The sequence below is a fragment of the Gracilinanus agilis genome, chromosome 3 (assembly GCF_016433145.1).
Source record: "Gracilinanus agilis isolate LMUSP501 chromosome 3, AgileGrace, whole genome shotgun sequence".
NCBI lineage: Eukaryota > Metazoa > Chordata > Mammalia > Didelphimorphia > Didelphidae > Gracilinanus > Gracilinanus agilis.
The window spans coordinates 263521620-263547508 of record NC_058132.1 but is presented as its reverse complement, the minus strand read 5'-3'; the positions used below and the strand labels follow the sequence as shown (position 1 = coordinate 263547508).

The following is a 25889-nucleotide window of genomic DNA, read 5'->3' as shown; positions in this document are numbered from 1 at the left end:
AGATATGCTAATCACCTCTCTCAACTATGGTTATCATGAATTCAAGTAATAAAATGAATAAATAAGAAAAACTTGAAACATGACAAAATTTCAGGTGATACAAAAATTAATTAAGCCACTACCCTATCATATTGGGGGCAGCTGGGTAGTTCAGTGGATTGAGAACCAGGCCTAGAGAGACAGGAGGTCCTAGGTTCAAATCTGGCCTTAGACACTTCCCAGCTGTGTGACCCTGGGCAAGTCACTTGACTCCCATTGCCTACCCTTACCACTCTTCTGCCTTAGAGTCAATACAGAGTACTGATGCCAAGATGGAAGGTAAGGGTTTAAAAAAATATGCCTTCAAAGCTGTTTGCTGATATCTGGATTTCTAATATACTATCTTCCCAATTTCACGTTAAAGAAATTTCTCCATTCTCTCTTACCACTGGACAATCCCATTTTCTTATATCATTCTGGAAGTCACAAAAATCCATGACCGAATAATTCTGAATCCTTCTGAGCCACTGAAGAGAAATCCTTTCATCATTCACCCATGTCACATCACACAAGTAGTGATCACTGGAGACAATGAAAGATAAAATTTAGTTCTTCATGCATTTTTAGCCATCAGACTCTACTTGGTACTGATCTAAAAGTAATGAAGCTTACTGTGAAATAAGATTTTATTTGCTTGTCAAAATCACTTATTCCCATAATATGCACCTTTTCCCAAAGCTTAAACTGTACTGAATTTTGGAAAATGAGAGAAAGCTCTGAAAACCAAACTAATATCTTAGGGGGGAAAGTAACAACTAACAGAACTAAAAAGCCTGGGGACTCAACTACAACTTTGGTTTTCTTGGCAATAGGCTGTGAAGTAATGGGTGACACTTTCCATTTCTTCCCTGTGGTCCTGATGTTGGATCTGTGGATTAGATATAGAGGTTGCAGTGTTTTCAGATAATTTAAAATATTTTTTTGTGTACATTCTCCAGACCAGGGCTGCTTGCAGATGACATTTATTCAACTCCATTTCCAAATGGAAAAAAATGAAATAAAAAATGTGTAAATGCTGAGAAACAAAAGGCATGAAAGTGATTTTCAAGTCAAAACTTAAACTATTTGAAGACATTAAATTTAAGTAAATTGTTACAAAATTTTAGAAATCTCTAATCATCCTCTCCCAACACACACACATTTGTGCGCACACATACACATACACTCCTACTTCTTTAAATTAGCCCATAATAAAATGGAGTTTTTTTCAACAAGCTAAAGAAAATGTATCAAATCAGTAGTCTATTTCTTAGGAACAGAGACTCAGCCTAGGATTTTATCTGTATAAAATAAGGGCAGGGCTGTCAAATTCACACAAATTCAGGGGCCATTAAACTTATATAAAGATCATTGAAGGCTACATATTGAATTAATTTTATGATATAATATTATCTATGTTTTATTGTGTTATTTTTTATTTTGTTGAAAATTTGCCAATTACATTTTAAGGTGAGTGAGACCACACTTAGCAGTGTTATGGGCCATATATTTGACATTTCTGAACTAGCACGCACTTCCTCATTTATGTAATTTATTATCTATGTGACCCAATTTGGGTATAATTGCTAGATATAAAAAAGTTTCTCTAGAACACTGAATTATATGATTCTTCTATTTGAACATCTTTAATAGCACCTTACTGAGGAAAATATAAAGTCCTGACTTTTCTGGATTTAGTTTAATACCTTCTGCAATTTAGCTCCTACTCTAAACTACCCTCTCCCATCAGTCACACTTCCCATTTTTTCAGGAATAATATGGTTCCAACCAAGTTTTCCTATTGAACTCCGAGCAAACTAAATTCACTCTTACCGCTGTACATATAACTAAGTTCTCCACCCCTTACTCAGAAAAATAATAAGGCTTAGTGAAGATAAAGATCCTCAGTCAAGAAAACCTAAATTCAAAAAATTATTCTCAGCGGGATGCTGTTATTTCATCTATCCAAATCCTACTCTCCCCATCCCGTCCTACTCCAGTCATGCCATCCCTAGCAAAACTCTTATTTATCCATTATGTTCCAAGTTAAATGTCACCACCTTCATAATAATGCTTTTCCTGATCACCTCAGTTGGAATTTATTCTTTTCTTTTTCCTGCTTAAAAATTCAATGTCCACAAATATTTATCAAATTATTACAATATGTGTAATGTACCATACTAGATAATGGGAAGGGTACCGAGATATATCAGACATAATCTATCTACTCTCAAGGAATTCTTAATCTAACTAGAAAAATATGAAAGGTGAACAAAGAGAATAAAAAGTAGAATATAATAAATGCATGGAAAAGGTACAAAAACATGTAATGAGAGAGCTGAGGTAGGAAATAACTCTTCAAGCTAATAACTGTGGAAGAAGCTGCATGGAATGTGAAATGAGCACTGGTTTTGGAGTCAAAGTTCCTGGGCTCAAATCTCACATACCATTGCTTACAATCTATGTTACCTTTGGCTCTAAAGTCCCTTCTAACATCAGATCTTTCAGCTGATACCTAAGCTTAGAAAATATTTCTGCAGATGGAGAGTTGACATTTACATGGTGCTTTATGACTCACAAAGTAAGTCACATTCATTTTTTTAATTTGAGATGGGCTTATCTTGTACTGCCAATATAGCACTAAAACATACTGCCTTGTATTGTAGGAATTTGTGCCCAGATCAAATTTCTTATTTGCTAAATTGAATAAGATTTCTTAATCTTTCTTTTCCTTGATCCCTGTGTGGCTTTAAACACTACCAACCAGCCTCTGGCCAAGCATGGCTATCCCCCTCAAGTCTCTTATCCCATACCCTCTTTTCTTGTTTCCCTATATTAATTTTCTTTGTCTATATCATTAGCTCCAATGGGTTTGAATTACCATTACTATAAAAATGACTCTCAAATATATAAATTCAATAACAACTTCTTTTCTGGAATGTAGATTCCAGAATATGTGATCAATTATCTGAATATGCCTCGGGTAGATCTCAAATTCAAAAAGTCCAAAATGGAACTAATTATCTATCCCTCTCAACTGTCTCCTCTTTTGAACTTCCCATTTCTGCTAAGTAAACCACCATCCTTCCAAATCATCCAGGTTCACAAAGTTGAAGTCATCTTTGACTCATCTTTCTCCCTTACCTTATATTCAATCAACTAAAAAGGTTTGTCAGTTCTACCACTACAATCTTTCCTGTCCATTTCCTCTTTTAACAGTTACCAATGAGATTTAGGCCCTCGTTACATCTCAAAACAGACTATGTGAGTAGATCGTTAATTTTGTTAATTGACTTCTCTGTTTCCATTCTCCTCCATCTCCAGCATATCCTCCACAAAACTGCAAAAACCATCTTCCTCGGGCATATTTCTTTTTTTTTAAAGTCATCAGTGGCTCCTCATTGCCTCTAGGACAAACTATTAATTCCTCAGTCTAGCATTTGAATACCTCCATAATCTGGCCTTAAATTCCCTCACTAAATATACTCTATTATTCCCCTTGCTCTCTAGACTCTACCTTTCAGGCAAACTGGCCTACTTCTTGCTCCCTACTCCCATCTCGGTTTTTCAACAAGCTTTTTTCCTCCATGCCTAGAATATACTCTTCCTTCACTTCTACCATTTAGAAGCTGTAGTTTCATTCATGGATTAGTTCAAGTACCACCTCTTATGTGGCCTTCTCCTAATCTCCATCCCCTCAGTTGTTAGTTCTCTCTCTTCTCCTCAAATTGTCTAGCAATTACTTATCTATATTCATCTATGTCTTCCCAGGAGATTGTAATCTCCTGGAAGGCATGGACTCTTTGATTATTGTCTTTCTTTCCCCAATGTGTAGCAAAACATCTTGTACATAATAGGACCCTGTAAGCTAGCTATTGAATCAAATATCTAGTGGTTTATAATCATTTTGAGAGAAAGTACTGTCCTGGATATTTTATCCTATATAGAACTTAGCACAATGCTTTGCATATACATTCCTCCTGAATATATTTTCATGGGAAAAAAACAGCAACCTATAATCAACTGTTATAAAACTAAAGCCCAAAGTAACTAATCTTCTATAGCATAGCTAAATCCTATGTAGACAAAGTGTCCATCCATCCATCCATCCATCCATCTTTATCCCAAAGCAAAAGGAAAGCCCAAAGTAACTAATCTTCTATAGCACAGCTAAATCCTATGTGGACAAAGTGTCCATCCATCCATCCATCCATCCATCCATCCATCCATCCATCCACCCATCCATCCATCTTCATCCCAAAGCACAAGGAAGTATAAAACTAAAGCCCAAAGTAACTAATCTTCTATAGCATAGCTAAATCCTATGTGGAAAAAGTGTCCATCCAACCATCCATCTATCCATCCATCTATCTTTATCCCAAAGCACAAAGAAATATAGGGAAACAAATAATGAGGAATTTTTTTAACTAGCACATTATGTCATTTTTTCCACTAAAATCCTGCTTTACCCCAAGTTCTCAGTAGTTCTGCCAGTGAAGTTCAAGCTCAGGCAAGTCTTGGAAAATACAAACTTGGCAACAGAACCTGCATCTTTTGTCCAAGAACTAGTCTCTCTATGTCTGCAGAGACTCGTCACTACAAAGATGACCACAAGGTAATGAATTTTTTTTTACCCTGGGCTTTGATGAAACTGGTTCAAGAAGTTGCAATCTTCCACAAACATTTTTAAACCTTTACCTTCCATCTTAGTGTTTTGGTTTCAAGGCAGAAGTATGGTAAGTGTTAGGCAATGGGGATTAAATGACTTGCCCAGGGTCACCCATTTGGAAAGTATCTTAGATTACATTTGAACCCATGACCTCATATCTCCAGACCTGGCTCTAAATCTACTGAGTCACCTAGCTGCCCCCTAGAATTAAGTATTAAAGAAGTGTGCCATCTAAATAAAAAATACCTTTGTTTAGCCAAAGACTCATGTCTTTTAGTCAAAAACTGATAGAAAAAATTAAGATTTCCCTCCACTAAAAAGCAAATAAATGAGTTTGAAAATCAAATGGTTCTATCAAGTGCCCCAGAAGTCTTTCTAGTTTATGCAGTTCTTAGTTAAGTTCAATGAATTTCTGGCTTTCTACTTTCTTTGTAGTTCTCTAGAATATAGAGTGAGTTCTGCCCATATAGATAATGATAACAACATGTTAATGATAACAGTAACTTTTAGATCTGCTTAGAAATATACTTATCATCAGTTAAGTTTCCCCAGTGTTTAACATAAAAGGAAGTAGAATGTATGTATGTAATTTATCCATGAGCCAAGATAAGAGGATCTTAAATTATCACAAGGTACCACTGGAGATAATAAAGATGAAAAAAAGGTTCAATTGTGTGCAATACTGAAATTCTTCGATTGAATTCTAGGAACAAAGATAGCCAACAAATAGCTTAAAAAAATTCTAAAGACCATCGTTGAAACAGATCCATGCTGGATGAGGTTATACAAAGACACTAAATGCTACAGTCCCTGCCCTCAACAAGCTTATGTTCTATAAGAGATAGAAGTATAGAGCATATACATAGATAAGTATATAACAACAAGCTAGAGAGTGGAGGAAGAGGAGAGACAAAGTACTCTGGGAAAAGTTAAGGAGAGACAACTCTATGGGAGAATGAGAACTCAGAGAGAGGAAGACCATATCAAACTAGGGAATGCTTCACAAGGAATGGGGTACCCAAGCTAAGCCTTGAAGGAAGAAAAGAAGTCTGAAAGACAAAATATTGAGAAAGTAACCTCCAAGCACTGGAATTAGTCTTGGGAACCACCATTCCTTTTTTCAATCCCTAACAAGTAAGTTAGCTTTGCTGCTTTTATGATACAATCTTGTCCTTCAAATGTCTAACCTGACTTTTTATAAGTCATATTTAATGCACAAAGGAAGCTTCTGTTTATTTCTTTGAATATTTCCTAAGTCAAATAGCCATTCCTCCCATATAACTATCACATTAATTATTTTTATCAATTTCCTAAATTATCTTTTATACAATTCTGGTTTTTGCATCCTAGGTCTTCCTAAAATGAGGTACAACTCTATTAACTTATAGGGAAGTAAGACCTAAACAAGCAACTGCAAATTATGAGCTGACTAATTCAATAAGTCATCAGTGGAAATTGTGGGGCACTGTCAGTCTCTGAATTACAATGCCCTCCATTTTCTCTGATCTTTTGGTCCCAATTCCACCATGTGACCTGAAAGCCTGAGCCTATCACCTTATCTGTAGAAATATGGCATTAGACTAGACAATTCCCATGATACCTTTCATTTCTGGAGTCCATGACTAAGTTCATGAGAGAAGGTCAGAAGTATTTGCAGATGGGAATGGGAGTGTGATGTTTGAGATGGAGCTCAGGACATAGCAAAAAGGATCCAAAGTTTGAAAAATGCCTCAGACACTTACTGGCTGTATAAATAGGAACCAGTCACTTTACACCCTTGAAATAGTAATTTCTTCATATGTAAAAAGGAAACAAGAATATTTGTATCATCTATATCAAAGGAAGGAAGCATAGTCTGAACACTTTAGAATGATACACAAATGTGAGTTAAGTGTATTAGTTAAAAGAATAAAGAACCAATAACTACTAGCAGTCTTTGATCCTTACATAATGGACAGGGTGGAATTTCCCTGGGGCTTCTGCCACCCTCTCTTCCATCTTTTACCTAGAAATTCTAATACTTGACTGAAGTTCATAAATGAGCCTTAGGTGAGTCAGGTGTGTCACTTGACATTTTAATGGTCATCTTCAGTCTACGTGTCAGAAGTAGTCAGTCACCGTCCTCCTCAAAGGCACTTACTGCTCACACCATTCCTGTTCAAAACACTGGAGACCACTTTCCAAGCTGATACTAAATCGTTATTGCCTAATCACTGGCCTGCCCATTTAAGCAGTTCTGAATTCATCTGATTACACTACCATCTAGTCCACATCTCTTCAAAAAGTTGATTTCAAGATTCTGTTGTTACTGTTCAACCATTTCAACACTATCTTGACTATGCAACCCCATATGGAGCTTTCTAGGCAGATATTGGACTGGTTTACCATTTCCTTCCCCAGTTCATTTCACAAAGGAGGCAAACAAGGTGTAAGTGTCTTGCGCAGGGTCACACAGCTAGTAAGAGAATGAGTATGGATGTGAAGCCAGGGATATGCGTCTTCCTGACTCAAGGCTATCCACTGAACCACCTTGCTGCCTGTAAAATATTCCACTGAGACATTAATCTAGTACATTCTTTTGAGGTTCTCACTGGGAACTATCAGTTAATAATAATACTGATACTCAGGTGATGAAAGAGTTAGCAGAACAACTTGTTCTGTTGCTGGACAACTCCAGTGACCTTTTAAAGGCTGTGAAGAATGAGTTATCACAGGGTTAGAGGACCAATATCTGGCTGTTCAAGAAAGGGAAGAGAAGGAAAACTACTAAGTTTGATTTTGATTCCCTGGCAAGGACTAGGGCCAAGAGATGGTTAGTAAAGGAGATGGTTAGTAAACATCTAAAAAAAAGAAGCAGTGATCCCTAAGAGTCAACTTAGAGACTTAGAGGAATTCTTGTGAAAAACAAAAGAATTGTGGAGTAGATGACAATAAAAGAAGAATGGCCAGGCCAAAGGGTAGAATGTAGTGGATCAATAATATATTGGAGGGGGGGCAGTTGGGTGGCTCAGTGGATTGAGAGCCAGACCAACAGATGGAAGATCCTAGGTTCAAATCTGGCCTCAGACACTTCCTAGCTGTTTGACTCTGGACAAGTCACTTAACTCCTATTGCCTAGCCCTCACCACTCTTCTGCCTTGGAACCCACACACACACAACTAAGATGGAAGGTAAGGGTTTAAAAAAAATAATAATAAAAATATATTGGAAAGCTACCTCTAGTACTTGTCCCTAGCCTATTTGAAAATTTTATCAATGATTTAGATAAATTGATTATGAAAGATGCTGATAACTTACAGCTGGGAAAAATTGCCAGTGTAAATTAAGTATTTATTAAGAACTTATAAAAGATATGGGACATGATAAAACCTGGAGATACAAAAGCAAAAAGTGAAAGTCTCTGACCCCAACAAGCTTATATCGCAGTGGTTCCCAAAGTGGGCGCCACCGCCCCATAGTGGATGCTGCAGCTATCTAGGGTGGTGGTGATGGCCACAGGTGCATTTGGGGGTGGTGAATAACTGTAAGGGAGTGATAGTATGTGACAGGGGGTGCTAAGTAATATTTTTTCTGGAAAGGGGGTGGTAGGCCAAAAAAAGTTTGGGAACCACTGTTATATCGTAATGGAGAAGATTAAATACACACACAGGGCAGCAAGGTGGCACAGCAGATAGAATACCATGCCAAAAGTCAGGAAGATTCATCTTCCTGAGTTCAATCTGGCCTCAGACACCTATTACCTTCATGATCCTGGGCAAGTCACTTAACTCGGCTTTTCTCAATTTCCCCATTTGTAAAATGAGCAGGAGAAGGAAATGGCAAATAATTCCAGCATATTTACCAAGAAAACCCCAAATGGGGTCACAAAGAGTTGGACACAAATGAAATGACTGATTAATAACAACAAAATACACACACACACACACACACACACACACACACACACACACACACACTGATAATAGGAGGCATGGTACTAACAACCAGGCAGTTCAGAAAAGGTTTCATGCAGAAGTTGGCATTTAAACTCGTTCTTAAAGGGAACCAGGGATTCCAAGAGACTAAAGTGAGGAGGGTGTACATTTTAATACAAAAGCAAAGAGGTGGGACATGAAGTTATATATATGTAGACCAATTTCAAGGAGTAATAATGTAAGAAAATTGGAAGTAGAAGAAAGGGACAGGTTATGAAAGCTTTAAATGAAAATAGAAAAGTTCATATTTTATACCAGACACAAGAGTCACTGAGGTTGGGGGAAGAAGGGGGCACAGAGCAGAGTTGGCATCAGATGGGACCATTAGGAAGATTATTTTGGCATCTATGCTATGGAAAAGGAATTGAAGAGGAGGGAGTGGGAGAAGAACTAGAAACAATGGGGGAAGTTGTAAGAGGAAAATTTAGTCTTCATAGAAGGAAAAACTTTCAAATAATAAAAGCTTCAGAAAAGAGGAATAGTTAGTTCAAGAAGTGGGTTCCCCTTCACAGGAGATTTTCATAAAAAGGCTGAATGTTACTTGCTGGATATGTTCTAAAGGGTATTTGTTTTCATTTGCATAGATTCCTTAGAGGCCAAAGTCCCTTCTAACACTGAACTTCTCTTTGATCATTGGATGTTTTTAACTTACTGTTTTCAGTAAGTAAATGAACCTGTTTAAGAACTATATAAATTAGGTACAAAGAAATAAAATAATGTATGTACCCCACTCTATTAAAAAATTTAGAGTAGATTGTGATTTTTGAATACGACACAACATTTGTTTTATTTCGAACAACAGTTCAAGAGTGTCTTCTTGGGAAGGCAATGTAGGGGGAAAAAACTAAGGTTAAAGTTCTGTAATATTTCATCTCTGTTAAGCTATACTGCTCAAGAAGCCAGAAGGAGGCAAGGCATTGTGACGCACATCTGTAATCCCTGCTACTGGGAAGGTTATGGATGGTAAACTGATTGAGCTCAGGATTTGAGTTTCCTGAGGCTACACCAACTGGGTATCTGAATTAAATTCTGTACTTAACAAAGCAGGTCAAAGCTCTTGTGTTAATAATTAGTGGTACCAAGTCTAGTAGAGGTGTCTGCACTTCCAGCAAAGGCAAGATAGGGAATCCAAGGCAAGAGAGAGCAAGAGAAGTAAGAAACTGGAGTGACTAATCATGACACTGGAATGGTTCAGTTAGAAAGCTAATGTAATGTTCTTTTTCTGAAATATTTCAGAGGAATTTGCTGGGTAACATACTAAAAAGTGCTTAACTGATGTGTTTTCCTGACTGGCAAGTTTTCCTTGAATTAACTTAGCACTACTCCTTCTTTTAATGCTGCCCAGAAAATAAAGCATCTCACAGTACCAAGATATAGCTGGATGGTTTTGGAAATATGGCATCCTCACTTGATGTTAGCACAATCAAGTGATGTGCTTGGAATAATTTTTCATAAGAATGTATTTGTTTCCATGACATTTTCCATTAAAAAATTTCTTTTTGAAATATGTCTGACAAGAAAATGATAGATTAGCAACTTGCAAATACTTAATGTTTCTTGAATTGACCTAACACAAAAGAATCCTTACCACTGGGTTCAATATAAAGGAAATAAAAGAAAAAAGACAACTTGATGCTTCATTAGTAGAAGAAAAAACAAAAACAAAAATGCAAGCCCAATTTTGCTTGTTTCCTACACAGCAAACACACTGGTTTACTTCAAAAAAAATCCTCCCCAAAATTTTGGGGATAAACCATTTTGAAGGATTTTGCCAAAGGCATACAAAAAATATCAAATGGTATGCAGCCAAAGTGAGAAAGAGGATCAGCCAGGATAATTCTTCAAATTTATGGGACTCAGATACTTCCTAGCTATGTGACCCTGGGCAAGTCACTTGACTTCAACTGCCCAGCCCTTACCACTCTGCTGCCTTGGAACCAACACTTAGTATTGATTCTTAGACATCAGATAAGCACTAAAAAAATAAATAAATATACTTTTTTAAAAACTTGTGAAAAAGGTCTATGCCTTTGAGTAAACTGAACGTGTTGGGACAAACATATTTGGTTGTAATTTTTTATAAGGTTTGTCCCTTCTAAATGGCAAATGCTGACATATTTCATCAATCTATGGAATTATAATAACTAAAGTATAATTTGTAGTATAGCCATGACATGTTTCATTTAAGGAAAATAAAGAAATATAAATAAAAGAAAACAGCAAAATGTAAAAATAAACTCCAAACCCTCCATAATAACTAAACTTTGCTACATAAAAAGTTGTAGGATAGTCCTCAACTCAGTGCACTGTTTTTTTAAAACTCATACCTTCGCTCTTAGAATAAAAACAACTATTAGTTCCAAGGCAGAATGGTGGTAAGGGCTAGGCAAGGTCACACAGCTAGGAAATGTCTTCAGGTCACATATGAACCCAGGACCTCTTTTTTTCAGGCCTGGCTCTCAATCCACTGAGCCAGCTAGCTGCCTCTCAACACAATATTTAATAAATACTCACTACATACAACACACTGTCCTGGGCTCTGGGAATACAAAGACAAGATGGAGCATTGTTGTCCAAAGAACTGATATACTGGTTAATTCAACACTGAGTTTTGCTCCTCCTGAATCTTTGGGTCAGAATCTACCTATTTTACTAATTCTAATTTCCTTTTTAAAAATCAGCAAATTTCTTGGATAATAAATAAGCCCTAACATCTTAAAGTATTAGCTAGCACTTATGGCGCACTTTAAGGTTTGTGAAGCAATTTCCATGTGTTATCTCATGTAATCCTGACAATAATTCTGTAACAAAGGTGTTATAATTGTATCTATTTTAGAAATGTGGAAACTGTGGCTGAGAGCCAATTAAATGCTTGCTTAAGTATCTAAGCTTTTGTATTTAAGTATTTAAAGATTTGTATTAAGTATTTAATAGTAAGGATTTAAGGATTTGAACTCAGATCCTCCTGACTCAGGTTATGCCACCTATCAGACAGTTGCCCAATGGTTCTGATTTGTTTTTATGACATCCAGAAAATTATGAAAGAATGTTTCAGGAACAGATGAGAATTTCCAAACATAAACACTGGCTGAATTTACCAAAAGGAAATGAGGATGCCAGAACAATCAACTCTGAAGTCTACAACCATCCTCTGGCTATGGAATCCAAATCATTTTATTTTATTTTTTATTTTTTGACACATACCTTATACTTGTATCAGATGTATAAATCTGAAAAATCTCAACATGATTGCTAAGAAACTCTATCAATAGGGGGCAGCTGGGTAGCTCAGTGGATTGAGAGTCAGTCCTAGAGACGGAAGGTCCTAGGTTCAAATCCAGCCTCAGACCCTTCCCAGCTGTGTGACCCTGGGCAAGTCACTTGACCCCCATTTGCCCACCCTTACCACTCTTCCACCTAGGAGCCAATACACAGAAGTTAAGGCTAAAAACAACAACAACAAAAAAAAAACTCTATCAATGGCTAAACAAGTTGTGGCATATGATTGTGATGGAATACCACGGAAGCATAAGAAATCATGAACAGGTTAATTTTGGAAAAATATGGAAGTAACTACATGAAATTACCAAGAGTAAAATGAGAAGGACCAAGAGAACATTATACACAGCAACAGAAATATCATTTGAAGAATGACTTGTGGAGGTCGACCTCCAGAGACAGAACTGATAAACAGAAATAAGAAACATTTTTATATATACATATATCTTTTTGTCAAATAATACCTTCTCTAATTGGGGAAAAGGAGTTAACTGAATGTTTTAATGCAAAAAACAAATAATAAATAAAATTCTCAAATACTTTCTCAGTTTAGATCTTTAGGACCAATAACCTTACCCTGTTAACACAGAGGCAGGAGCTATAATCTGTTCTGAAGTCACATTTGTTTCACTGATGGTTCTTGTATCAACGATAAATAGCTTTACAGTTGGATTCGGTGCTCCAGCCTAGGGGGAAAACAATAAAAACAACACAAAAGTAAAAGTAGAATTTTGTGAATATGCATAGTATTTCCATAAGCTAAATGTTAAAATTATTTATATTCTTTGTCTCTAAATTATTACAAACTGATAAATCAAATATTTCCTTCTATGCATAGCAAGTCAAGACACTTATGAAAGGCAACTGTCATCTGTCTTTTGATGTTCATGTAGATGGACCTATCAGTTCAGTATAAAAGGTAGTCCTGTTCTAAATAATCAGTTTTCACAATTTATTTTTACAGATTATAAAAAAAAAAGTATAATTTGTATAGGTGAAGTGATCCCTAATAGGGGAATCACATGGCCAAGTTTCCTTAGCCCAACAAAATAAGATTCATTTTTTAAAAACCCTTACATTCTGTCTTAGAAGCAATAGTATATTCAAGAGAGAAGAGCAGTAAGGGCTAGGCAATGGGAGTTAAGTGACTTGTCTAGGGTCACAAAGCTAGGGAGTCTTTGAGTCCAGATTTGAACCAAGTACCTCCCATCTCTAAGCCTAGCTCTCTATCCACTGAGCCACCCAGTTGCCCCACAAAATAAGATTCTTGTATAGTGCAACTTCAGTTCTAAAGATTTCTCACAGTCATTTAGTTTGAATCATTTGATTGATATTGATTAATCAAACAACTGATTAACCAATTGACTGAACTTATCACTTATTTTTAGTGGGGTGGATGATTTGATTGGTGTCTGTCAGAAAGATATATACCTGCAGATACTCAAAGAATACTTGTTGAACTGCCTAATTAACAAATATAAGAGCAGCTAGGTGGCACAGTGCATAGAATGCCGGGGCTAGTCAATGATATTTATCTCTCTGAGTTCTGATCTATGCTCTGTCTCTTCTTATATCTGTGTGACCCTGAGCAAGTTAACCCTGTTGGCCTCAGTTTCTTCATCTATAAAATGAGTTGGGGAAGAAACACAAAGATTCAGACGTGACTAAAAAATTATTTCATAAATTGAAAGATATATTAAGTTTCTTAAATATCAGGGGTAATGGAGAGTTAGCCCTTCTGAAGCACTCACTTATTGCTTTGTCAGAAAACTTAGTAATCAAGCTATGAGAGCAAAGACATAGGGCTAGAAGAGGCTAAGGGTCATCTTGTCCAACACTTTCATTTTATAAATGAGGAAACTCAAAAACAGAGACTTTCCTGAGGTCATAAATGGCTAAACCAAGATTCAAACTGGTCCCCTGGTGCCAGATTCAATTCTCTTTCCAAGTTTAGTTCAGTCATTGTTAAGTTGAGTCTGACATTCTGTGACCTCTTTTCAGATTTTCTTGGCAAAGATACTGGAGTGGTTTGCCATTTCCTTTTCTAGCTTATTTGACAGATGAGGAAACTGAGGCATACAGGGTTAAGTAACTTGCCTAGGGTCACATAGCTAGTAAGTATCTGAGACCAGATTTCAACTCAAGAGGATGACTCTTCCTGACTCTAGGTCTGCCATTTTATCCATTTTACCACCTAGTTGCTTTACAGTTTCGAAAACCACCTGGGAAATTTCCAAAAGAGAAGAATAATCTTTTCTCTAAAGTGAACCAGACAGAGTAAATAATTTGTAGTTGAAAAAACATGAATATAGTTGAAGTCACAACTTTTCATCAGAAATACATAGCTCCCTTGGTAGAAATCTAAGATAAATTTTAATTAAGAAATCTGGATGCATTTGGACATTCCATTTCCTGCCTTTTGTGTCTTTGCCCAAGCAGTCAGTCTCCTTTCCTTTAAATGCATTCACTCCCCTCTCAACTTTGACTCGGGGAATCCCACTCTTCCTTGAAAGCTGGGTTCATGTCATTTCTAAATTAAATTCTTCCTCATTCATTTCTCAATACTTAGGACTTAGTCTCATTCCTCAAATGACTTATATTTACTTATCTATGTACCTCCAGGGAAAACAACAGTTTTTCAAATATTTTGTAGAGTAGGGCAGCCAAGTGGTATAGTGGATAGAGTGGTCTGGAGTCTGGAAAATACCTCTGCCTGAGTTCAAATCTGACCCCAGACACTGACTAACTGTGTAACCTGGGATAAGTCGTTTCACCCTGCTGGCCTCAGTTTCCTAATCTGTCAAACTATCAAATGAGCTGAAGATGGCATGGCAAACCATTCCAATATCTTTGCCAAGAAAACCCCAAAATGGAGTCACAAAGAGTCAGATAAAACTGAAAAATGGCTATATAACAAGATACAATTTAAAGCCCTATTCCTGACTCTCGAATACTTTCTCAGTTATATACTGGAACTCTGTAGTTGTAGGTTCTTCCTCTGACTGTCTCCAAGAACATCCATTTTAGGTGTATAAGTCTATTTCAGTCTTTATTCTTCTCCAGGCTACATCATACCTCACCTGGACTTTCTCAGAAATGCTTCCCTGTCTTCTTTTCAACATTTTTCTTTAATATGTTTTCTTTCTCCATTAGAATATAAGATCTGGGCTCTGTTTTTTTTTTTTAATTTTTAGCACAGTGCCTGATACATAGTAGATATTTAATAAATGCTTATTGAATTGCATTACCAGAGTCTGCTACATAGTAAGTAATTAATAAATGATTATTTACTTTACTTGATAATAGCTTATAATCACTTTACATAAATGACCTCCTTTGATCCTTTCAATAATCTTTTTTAAGTGGATGCTATTATTTCCTCCATTTCCTGAGGCTAAGATTGAATACATTTTTCCAGCTGAGGCAAAGCTGTGTATGGCATGGGCCAGGATGGAACCCAAGTCTGTCTTACTCCAATGATGGTTCCTTATAGCACTGTGTACATCATATGCTAAGCTTCCTCAGAGAAGGGATTATTTCATTCTTGACTTTGTATTCCTAGAAACTATCACAATATTTTTGTAAGTAGTTGGTGATTAATAAATGTCTACTTAATGTTTGATGAATGTATTTGAGATACCCAGATATAGTAGATAAACTTAGTTCTGGTCCTATAACTATCTGGATAATAATAGGCAAATGACTTTGTCTCTATAGACTTGTTTCCTCATCCATAAAGTGACAGATTTCTAAAAGGCCCTCTTAAGTATCCAAGAATACTTATGAACAGAAGCGCAGAGGATGTAACTAAATCTCAAAAGCAAAAGAATAAAAAACTTCCCTTAAGATCTAATAGGAATACCTTTCTGAACTTGACACACTCACACTGAGCTCCTACAATATAAATGTTCCATGCTTAGGATAAAGTCAATTTCTAAAATATGTACGTTTTCATGTATATCACTCCCATTGCTCAATTTTAACAATTAAACTACCATCTCCTTCGTCTTAGACCATCCATTTTCATCGCCTCCTCTCCTTTTACTCTTAAGAAATGTCTCATTCAAATATTTCCATTTCCCCCATCTTTCTTTCAAAACCATTTTCCAATCTTTTTTCTGCTTGTCATTCCTCAAAGTTTTTGGAGAAATTACAAAACCTTAAATCACACTCTTTCCTGGGATAATAAAAATACTTTAAAATTGCCAGATGCTGTTGACTTCAGCAAGAGTAATCACAGCAAGCTGTTGAAGAGAGACTGACAATATTTTCATTAGCAGGAATGGATTAAGGAAACTATTCTCTTTTAATCAAATTACCGAAATACTATATGAAATAGAACACAGACCTTTGGATATGGAAGCTGAATAGTCTTCGGGTACTGGAATGATTCATCAAAATAGAAGGAGTATTCCATGAGAGGAACTTTTGTATCATTAAATTGGGCATATGCTAGAAAAGTGCCGTCTGGAGACCACCACATAGCGGAGTAAGCACTAAAGACTTCCTCTGGGGAAAAAAAAGAAAAGATATAAATTCTTCAGTTACAAGAAATATCTGATAAATTGGCTTTGGCATCCCAAATATTGTTCTCATTAGCTTAAGTAATTATAGTAGAGTTCAACTAAATGAACCACTTTACATTTCTGGGCTTCCAAAACCAGAATAATGCATAAAAATAAATGTAAGATATTTTTTTTTCCATTTGAACTTCTAAATAAAATAATACTATTTTATTCCACTGTTATATGTTCTGTCAGCATTGCAAAGTAAACCATCTCTCCTCAATTCCTGCATTTTGAATCCTCCCCCCTCCACCCATTTTAGTACTTAAAAACAAAGCAAAACTCAATAGAATCAAATACAGAAAACTTTTGTGGATCATCTACTCTCATTTTTAAACATTCAGTGGCTCAACTCTCACTAGTTCAATCTTGTTGTTCTTCCCCTCCCACCATGACTCTCAGCTAGTACCAAGCCCTCACAGCATGGCAAAACAGTGGCAAAGGCAAAAAAAACAAACAGATGCTTTATATATGTGTGTATACACACACACACACACATATACACATATATATACACATATATGTATATATCAGTGGTTCCCAAACTTTTTTGGCCTAACGTCCCCTTTCCAGAGAGAAATATTACTTAGCATCCCTGGAAATTAAGTTTTTTTTATTTTAATAGCAATTAATAGGAAAGATAAATGCACTTGTGGCCATCACCACTCCCCTGTATCACTGCAGCACCCACGGGGGGTGGGGGGGTGCCCAATTTGGGAATCACTGATATAAACAATGTTTATTCTACTTAATTTACCCCGTCATGGAAGGGGAAATGGCCTCTGAATGTCTGCCATGTCATAAAGCACTGTACCCCAAAATAATCCTGTGTCCGAGTCTTCACGACCCAGTTTTTAGGTTTTCTTGGCAAATATTCAAAATGGCTTGCTATTTCTTTTTCCAGCTCATTTGGTAAATGGGGAAACAAAGGCAAACAGGGTGAAATGACTTGCTCAGGGTCACAGAGCTAGGAAGCGTCTGAGGCTATAGTTGAATTTGGGTCTTCCGGACAAAAGTCCTGGCATGATATCCTCTATGCTATGTAGATGCTTACATATATAACATAGCTCTTCCCCATACATAATAATAACTGGCATTTTATTAATATTATCTCTTTTGATCTTCACAAAGCCCTGGGAAGTAGGTACTATTATTATGCCCATTTTATACATGAGGAAACTGAGGTAGAGAAAAGCTATGCGATTTGCCTAGAATCAGAGCTAGTAAGCATCTTTTTAACTGTTATGTTATATTTCTTATATTTAAAGATTATATTTAAACTCATCTTCCTGATTCTAGATTCAATGAATAAATGCTCTATCCACTTAGCCACCCAACTGCTACAGATTTTTCTAGAGATTCATTGGTATCAACAGACCCCAATTTGGGAGTTTAAATTTCCTTCAAAGAATGAGTTCTTAACTTTAACCTTATTTGCGTCACTTCCTTTTGGAAGTATGGCGAATTCTATGCCCTTCTCAATAATATTTTTAAATGTATAAGAAATTTGTGTGTGTGTGTGTGTGCGTGTACTTACACACAGGGGATTAAAAAGCAAAAATATTGAAATATTTATCAAAATACCAAGAAAACAAATTCATGGACCTTAATTTAAGAATTCTTGCCTAAAAGGATCATTCATATATTAAATGTGATTTATAATCAATGCTAAATTAAGATCAGCTTTGGTGAATCAGTTTGGATTTGGAAGGGTAAGGAATGGGGAAAAGAGACATAATTAAAATGAACATTGGAGTCCATAAGTGAAAGGGGAAATATGAGTAAGAAATGGTGATTGGGAAATTTCATGCTTTAACATTCAAGGGATCTTCTCCTAGTGCCTCTTTTTTTTCCATCTTAAAAAAGAACATTCCTAGACTGATAAGGATCTCAGATTCATCCTTCCCCAATGACAAAGACTCCAATACTAACTTGGAATGGAATGCTAGGGGGTAAAAAGAAAATCTTTTCCAATACTGGTAAGACTGTCAATGCTCAGGAATCTATAGAGATCCCAGAATGGTAGAATGGAAAGCAAGTTATATCTGAAGGAAGCAGACTTGGGTTCAAATCATTGCTCTGATGGTTACCTATGGCCAAGGGCAACATCTCACACTTTCCCTGGTTATGAAAAGGGTAAAATGATATTTTCACACTACTTTCCTCATAAAGTAAAATTGTAAAGCAATTACCTTAAAAACCTTGAAGTGGGGGGCAGCTGGGTAGCTCAGTGGATTAAGAGCCAGGCCTAGAGACGGGAGGTCCCAGATTCAAGTCTGACCTCAGACACTTCCCAGCTGCGTGACCCCCATCATCTACCCTTACCACTCTTCTGCCTTGGAACCAATACACAGTATTGACTCCAAGACGGAAGGTAAGGGTTTAAAAAAAAAGCAAAACAAAAAAAAAAAACCTTGAAGTGTTAAATAAGTGGGGATTATCAATATAAATCAAAGTCAATTCTAATCAACTTGAAATAGAAGGAAGGTTCCCAAATAATTTTCTTATAAGATAGCTTACCAATAAAGTTAACTACTTATTTCAATTAATAGAGTACTATGCCTGGAGTCAATATAGACTTGAGTTCAAATGTGACCTCATTCACTTACTAGTAGTGTGACTTTGGGCAAGTCACTTAACCAGTTTGCCTTAATTCACTGGAGACAGAAATGACAAAAGACACCACTCTCTGCCCTGAACACCCCAAGGGCAATATGGTCTATGGAGTCAAAGAGTCTGACACAATTGAATGATAAAAAAAAAAAACAAAAACAATAGAATGTGTTTCTAGAGTTCTTTAACTGCTGGAAAGCAGTTAAAAAATTTAGACTGCATTTTCCTCTATTACAGATGATGCTTTGGCTGACTCACTAACTAATAGAAGTATAATCCAAGTTCTATATCTTAGGGAAAGGAGCTACATAGTACAAGAGGAAACAGAGAAGAGGAGGAGAGAGGAAGAAAAAGGATGAGGAAGAGAAGGAGGAAGATGTTAAGGTGAAAGAGGAAGAGGAGGAAAAGGAGGAACCAGAGCATGCAAGTTCTTACAGAGTAGGTCTTCTTTCTTTGTAATTACAGCTACCTAGAAGTCTCAGCATATAGCAGGTACTTGAAATATTTATTTAATTACCCTGAATTGAATGGAGGAGGACAAAGAAGAGAAAATGGAGATAAGAATTAAGGATTTTGAGTAAAGAGATTTACACAACTATTCATCTTCTTTCTCCTATCCCGAATCAAAATTCTTTTCCTTGGTATAATTTACTGAGCTAGAAGAGTCTTTTATTACTATGTAACTGAACCTCATCATTTTACAAGTGAAAAACTACATGGAAATGTTAGTAATTTGCCCACAAGGTCATTTTCTCTGATATCCAGGTCAATTCTATCTCCACTACCATTTCTACTAGTAAATTAAGAAAGGAAAATTCTTTTAAAATCAAATGAATCTCTAATTGGTTTTCTAGAAATGTAACACAGTAAGGAAAACTTTTCAATGTCCTGAAAGATTTCTATAAAGAAGTCAACCAGACTGAATTGCTTGCCAGCTCCAGGAAGAGCAAGGGAAGGAGAGAGGGAGACAATTTGGATCACATAAACTTGGAAAACTTATGTGGAAATTTATTACATTTAATTGATAAAAAATTTTTAAATAAAAATAAAGAAAAGATCAAGCCACAGGAAGATTATTTCTACCTAAAGGCTGACCCTTCTGGTTCCTACTAAAATATCCCTGCTTTTCACAGCTTCTCCCCTTCTTCCATTTCTATAAACAGAGTATGAAAGCTCCCAGGTTTGTTCATTCTGGTTCTTAAGGTAGAGGTATGTGCAATTCAGTGAAAAGTCTCTCCAGGAAGATAACCAAACTGACAGGATGGAGTGGAGTTGTAGGAGTGTCTCTAGGATCATAATTATCTATCCAGCAATTCTACTGCATAGCATATATAGTTACTACATTAGAAAATACACGCAGGGTCATGAAAATTTGCCTTTGACAATGACTGATTCTTAGATTAGATATAGACAGTTTGAAGTTGTGATCTAGATAAGGAAAGTAAATTAATGTCATGTAAAACAATCGGATGACTTGGGCTTCTGGTCCCAGTTCTATTTTGTGACTCTAACTCACTTTTCTAGGCCTCTGACTCATCTCCAGATGAAAGGTCTGAACTATCTCCATAAAGTCCTTTCAAACTATCTCTCCATGAAAAACATTTGGCTTTTAGAAAACACAAGATTCAAGCAGTTGAATGGCAGAGAGTTTTGTTCTTTATGAAAATGGTTCTATAGTAATTAGGCTGAATCTCTCATAAGAAAAGAACAACTTTGGAGGCAGCTGGGTAGCTCAGTGGATTGAGAGCCAAGCCTAGAGAGGGGAGGTCCTAGGTTCAAATCTGGCCTCAGACACTTCCCAGCTGTGTGACCCTGGGCAAGTCACTTGACCCCCATTGCCTACCCTTACCACTCTTCGACCTTGGAGCCAATACACAGTATTGACTCCAAGACGGAAGGTAAGGGTTTAAAAAAAAGAAATAGAACAACTTTTAGAAAATTTGGGAATTTTCTTAAAATCTCTTTTATTCTAGCAATTGAAAGCTCCTACTATACATCTGATCAACACATTCCTTGCTGCATAAAATACCCAAACATCACTTTCAAAAACTGTTGTACTAATGACCTCCACATTTTAACAAATGTTATCTCTAATCATTTCCCCCACTTTTTTTGTTTTGTTTTGTTTTTAAACCCTTAACTTCTGTGTATTGTCTCATAGGTGGAAGAGTGGTAAGGGTAGGCAATGGGGGTCAAGTGACTTGCCCAGGGTCACACAGCTGGGTATTTCCTCCACTTTTAAAAACATGAAACCATGTTTTTTTCTAAGAGTAAATGGGCACAAATTCTCAGGAAAACTGGATTTCTCTCCCAATGCTCCCACTCCTAGATTTTATTCTCTTTGTGGAATGTTGTGACATTGTTTTTCTTCCTTATCAACTATAGTTACTAAGATAGATCTAGCTGGAAAATATTTGACTTTAATCTGTGCACTCAAGTCTCCAGGCTTAGGAAGCCACCTAAACCTAGATCTGCAGTAAGGTCACAGACGTAAAAGTTTATTGCAAACCCTCTGTGGACTCATAATTTGTAATACAGGCTAGCATAAAGCATTTCTTTGGCTTTGAAACTAGCATATTTTCTGTATTCAATAATGGGCTGCAATGACTTGTATTTTACACAATTAATTTCAATATCATTTAAGAAAATCTACCATTATTTTTAGTCAAACTTTCATAGTTTCTAGTTTTTAAGTTTTAAAAACTTTACCTTCATAAACCCAATCAGTTATTCCATTAAATATAACATTATGTTGTCCATCACGAGTGATCCTCACAGCTGATAAATGTGGTTCATTTTTTATATAAACATCATTATTCCAAACATATGCCTATAAAGAAATAATAATAATGCATTGAAACATCGTTTAATCCAACTATTTAATTTACAAATTGTATCTTCAAAATATAAGGGGAAATAAATCCTAATAAACATATGGGAAAACTCAAAACTTGGGCTACCTAGCTACCTGACCCAAGGATTTGAAGGATGAATTAAGATTGTTTCATTCCTTAGGATTATGTCTCCTGTACCTCACAAAGTGCCTGGCACATAATAGGCATTTAATAAATACAATGCTGAATGGAAGTTTGACTGATGATGTATCTTCTACCTCATGTCCTGTAGAATAGTAGCCTAAAATATTAGTAGTTTTCCATTAATCAAAACACAGGCATGTGCTTTGAAAGTAGCAACAATGTCAAATATTACTTAGTTTGAATTTTGCAGTTTACAAGTTTGGTTGTTTTTTTTTTTTTAACTTATATATAATATGCAATTTTGTTTGCTATTTGGAGGTAGGGCAAAGGTCAAAGCTTCAAAGCTTCAAAGTTATCATCCCTTTTTAATCCTCCAAAGTTAATTTACATGGCAACCAGGGATATTATTGGCAGGGAAAAGAATCTCCTCTTTTGCTGGATGATCATCCATTAAGCGTTGGGTGTGCCTGCAGGCTTTAACTTAGTCCAGGGCTCTCTTCTTTTCTCTATATTCTCTTCTTTTGTGTTCTTAGTAAATCTAGAGTTTACTGACTACTTCAACTATTACCTATACATAAGCAGTTCCAAAAAATATCAGTCAAACTTCAATCTCTCTCCTCAGTTTCTGCTCTGCAGTACCAACTATCTACTGGACATTTTCAATTAGATGTTCCAAAAGCATCTCAAACTCAAGATGTCCATAATAGAACTCCCATTAAAATTTCCCCCAAACCCATCTTTTTCTCAATACTACTGTATTTTTGTATATGGGGCCATAATTTGTTTAGTCACTGACATTTTCTGTCCCAAGTAAGTCTTCTTTGACTCATTCTTCTCTCTCAACCACCATATATAATCAGTCAATCCAAATTCCATCTTTTGCCTGCCACCCTTTTCTTTACTCTCACAGTACAGATGCAAGGCCTTCTCACTTGGGCTTCTGAAGAACCCAGAATATGGCCTCCCTACTTCTACTTTCTTGCCTCCAGCCCATTCTGCACAAAGCTATGAAATAAATATTACTAAAACACATCTATATTTAATACTCTTATGCTCAAAAATCTTCAATGCTTCCTCATTTCCTCTAGAATAAAATACAAAATCCTTATTCCAATTCCAGCTTATCACAACCTGGCTCCCAAATACTCTTCCAATCTTATTTCCTATTCTTCACACATTCTCCATCCCAGGCAAAATGGCCTACTAGATATTCCTTCTATACAGCACTCCTTCTTCCTTTATGACCTTACATAAATGAATTCACATTTTTAGAATAACTCTCTTCACATCTCTACCTTTGAGTAGAAGGACTTTCAGGGCAAGCCCTTTCATTTTTATTTCATTCTCAATTCCTAATAGAGAATCAATAAATGTTTGTGGAATTGAATCCATATGAATTTTCTGCTGATCCTAGCTGCATTTACTGTATTTGTGCAAAGGCTATCTGTCTATTTTTATGTGCTAAAAGTAACCTAATTTGTCAGGTATAATAGTTTCAGAATTATCACAGGTGATTGCAGATTCAAAATTCCATTTCCACTAATTTTTTTTGTTTTTTGTTTTTTAAACCCTTAACTTCTGTGTATTGACTTATAGGTGGAAGAGTGGTAAGGGTAGGCAATGGGGGTCAAGTGACTTGCCCAGGGTCACACAGCTGGGAAGTGTCTGAGGCCGGATTTGAACCTAGGACCTCCAGTCTCTAGGCCTGGCTCTCAATCCACTGAGCTACCCAGCTGCCCTCCACTAATTTTTTAATGGTATCGCTTTTTCTATTCATTTCATTTATTTGTAATCCATTACCATAGATGATATAAGAAATAGGTCAAAAACTATTTTCCTCCAAACTGTTCTGTAGTTTTCTCAGGCACCCACAATAGAACATTTTATTGGTTCAGTTTTTAAAATTCACTTTTGCTTATCACTTTTAGTTTTCAAAAGTACCTGTTTATACTGCTTATTTTAGTTACTAATTTATTAGTTATTTTCAAATCGCATGCTCAGTTATTTAATATTTTCTATTTCTCTTCTAATTCTACAACCCAATAATATAGAACTTCCTCTCTTATAAGTGCAGAATTTTTTAAAGTCAGTGAAGGAGAGAGTCAAAAGTAATCTCAAGGTTTTGTGCATTAGTCAACATAAGAATATTAGCATTTACAAACCAGTTTGTGGCCAACTGGTGACCAGGAGATGCTCTGTGTGACATCAGGGATTTTATTTTCTTTAATGATCTCCCTAGAAGAAAATGAAACAAAGAATAAAAAACATTGATGAGTCACTATAATCTTTCCCTTCACTCTCCTAAAACTGGTATTAACCCGTTAGATTTTATATAAAAATCACTGACCTTGTAGTTAAATCATAAATGTCATACGAAGCTGTGTATGAATGCCTCCAAGTCTATAAAAGAAAAGTTAAAAAAATGTTATGACAATAACATTCTGAAAATAAAAAACTTCTCATCTGTTCTAGGCAAGCTAGATAAAAGGACTGAATTTGTAGCTTATAATTACTAGGTTTTATGTCAAGAAATTCCCATCTTGGACCTTCCTTTTTGTCATTAAAATCATGCCTCATCTTTTTGTATCCTTTTTGTTTGAAAGGAAAAAATCTACTAGTAATCTTAAGAAAATCCTCTCTCAAGTACACTTCCTGGTTTTCTAAATATACATAAAGTTCAGCAGAATTAAAAAGAAAAGAAACGAAGACTAGCTCAGGACATTTTAATTAGTAAATGAGACAGGAGTATGAAGTATAAAAATGATTTTCTGTGTGATGATTTTTAATTTAACATTTACTGGCCATATATTTGGCAAATTTGATTCTGCTTTGTTAATATCCATGAGGTCTCTGAAGTGTTTACTTGATATTTTGTTCATTTGCAGGGATTGGAGATGCTTAATATGGACACAAGATGTTTCTGCTTACTACTCCCAGATGACAAGTCTGGTCTTTTCTGAGTCAGAAATGAGAAGCTTCCTTAAAAACTTCTCTGAATTTTATTTATTATAATAACAACAACAATAAATCGTGCATTTTGTAGCTTTTTATACTTGCATGACATTTTACAAACATGAACCTTTTGGAACTTCAAAACAAATACTTTATTCTGCCTGTTGAGATTGCCCCAGCAGTATCTCTTCAGAGTCCTGATTACAGATGTCAGATTTCAGAAAACTTTCAGCCACATTTTCCTTTGTATTTTTTTCTGTTGGGGGTTAAGGGGTGGCATATGGTCCAGTGGGGGAAGTTAATGAAAAGAAACTGGAAAATGGAAGTTTTCAGGAAAATATAAATATATGTAAACTTACTATTTTTAGTACTTTTTCCAGATTAAAAAATGTATCATGAACAATTTAGCTTACATATAAATTTCATTTGGTCTTAAAAATTTAGCTCACACACTGCATTGAATATTTTCCTTATTTCCCTATTATAGCTTATCACCCATGGAACATTACCTTGTGTTTACTTTCTAAATGTTTTGTCTATGTGCATATGTATATCTGTCCTCCCCAAATAAAATGTAAGCTCTTCCATAACAGACTTCAGTTTCTGTCTTTATAACTTCAGTGCTAACCATATAATGTATTTCAGTCATATCTGACTCTTCACAAGACCATTTGGAGTTTTCCTGGCAAATTACTGGAGTGGTTTGCCATTTCCTTCTCCAGCTCATTTTACACATGAAAAAACTGAGGCAAGCAGGGTTAAGCAATTTGCCCAGGATCACAAAGCTAGTAAGTGTTGAAGCCAGATTAGAACACAGGACTTGAATTCATAACTCCAAAAT

At 35.9% G+C, this 25889-nt stretch overlaps 1 protein-coding gene across 1 annotated transcript in view; it reads right to left on the bottom strand.

Moving 5' to 3' along the window:
• Window positions 1–25889, bottom strand: part of DPP4 (dipeptidyl peptidase 4) — a 111958-nt gene that overhangs the window by 45604 nt on the left and 40465 nt on the right. The window contains exons 6-11 of the mRNA XM_044669831.1: window positions 24444–24496; window positions 24259–24331; window positions 21828–21948; window positions 16289–16449; window positions 12517–12626; window positions 426–561 (exon numbers count right to left, since the gene is read on the bottom strand). Of these exons, the coding sequence (XP_044525766.1) occupies window positions 426–561; window positions 12517–12626; window positions 16289–16449; window positions 21828–21948; window positions 24259–24331; window positions 24444–24496 (654 nt within the window). The remainder of the gene's footprint in view (window positions 1–425; window positions 562–12516; window positions 12627–16288; window positions 16450–21827; window positions 21949–24258; window positions 24332–24443; window positions 24497–25889) is intronic.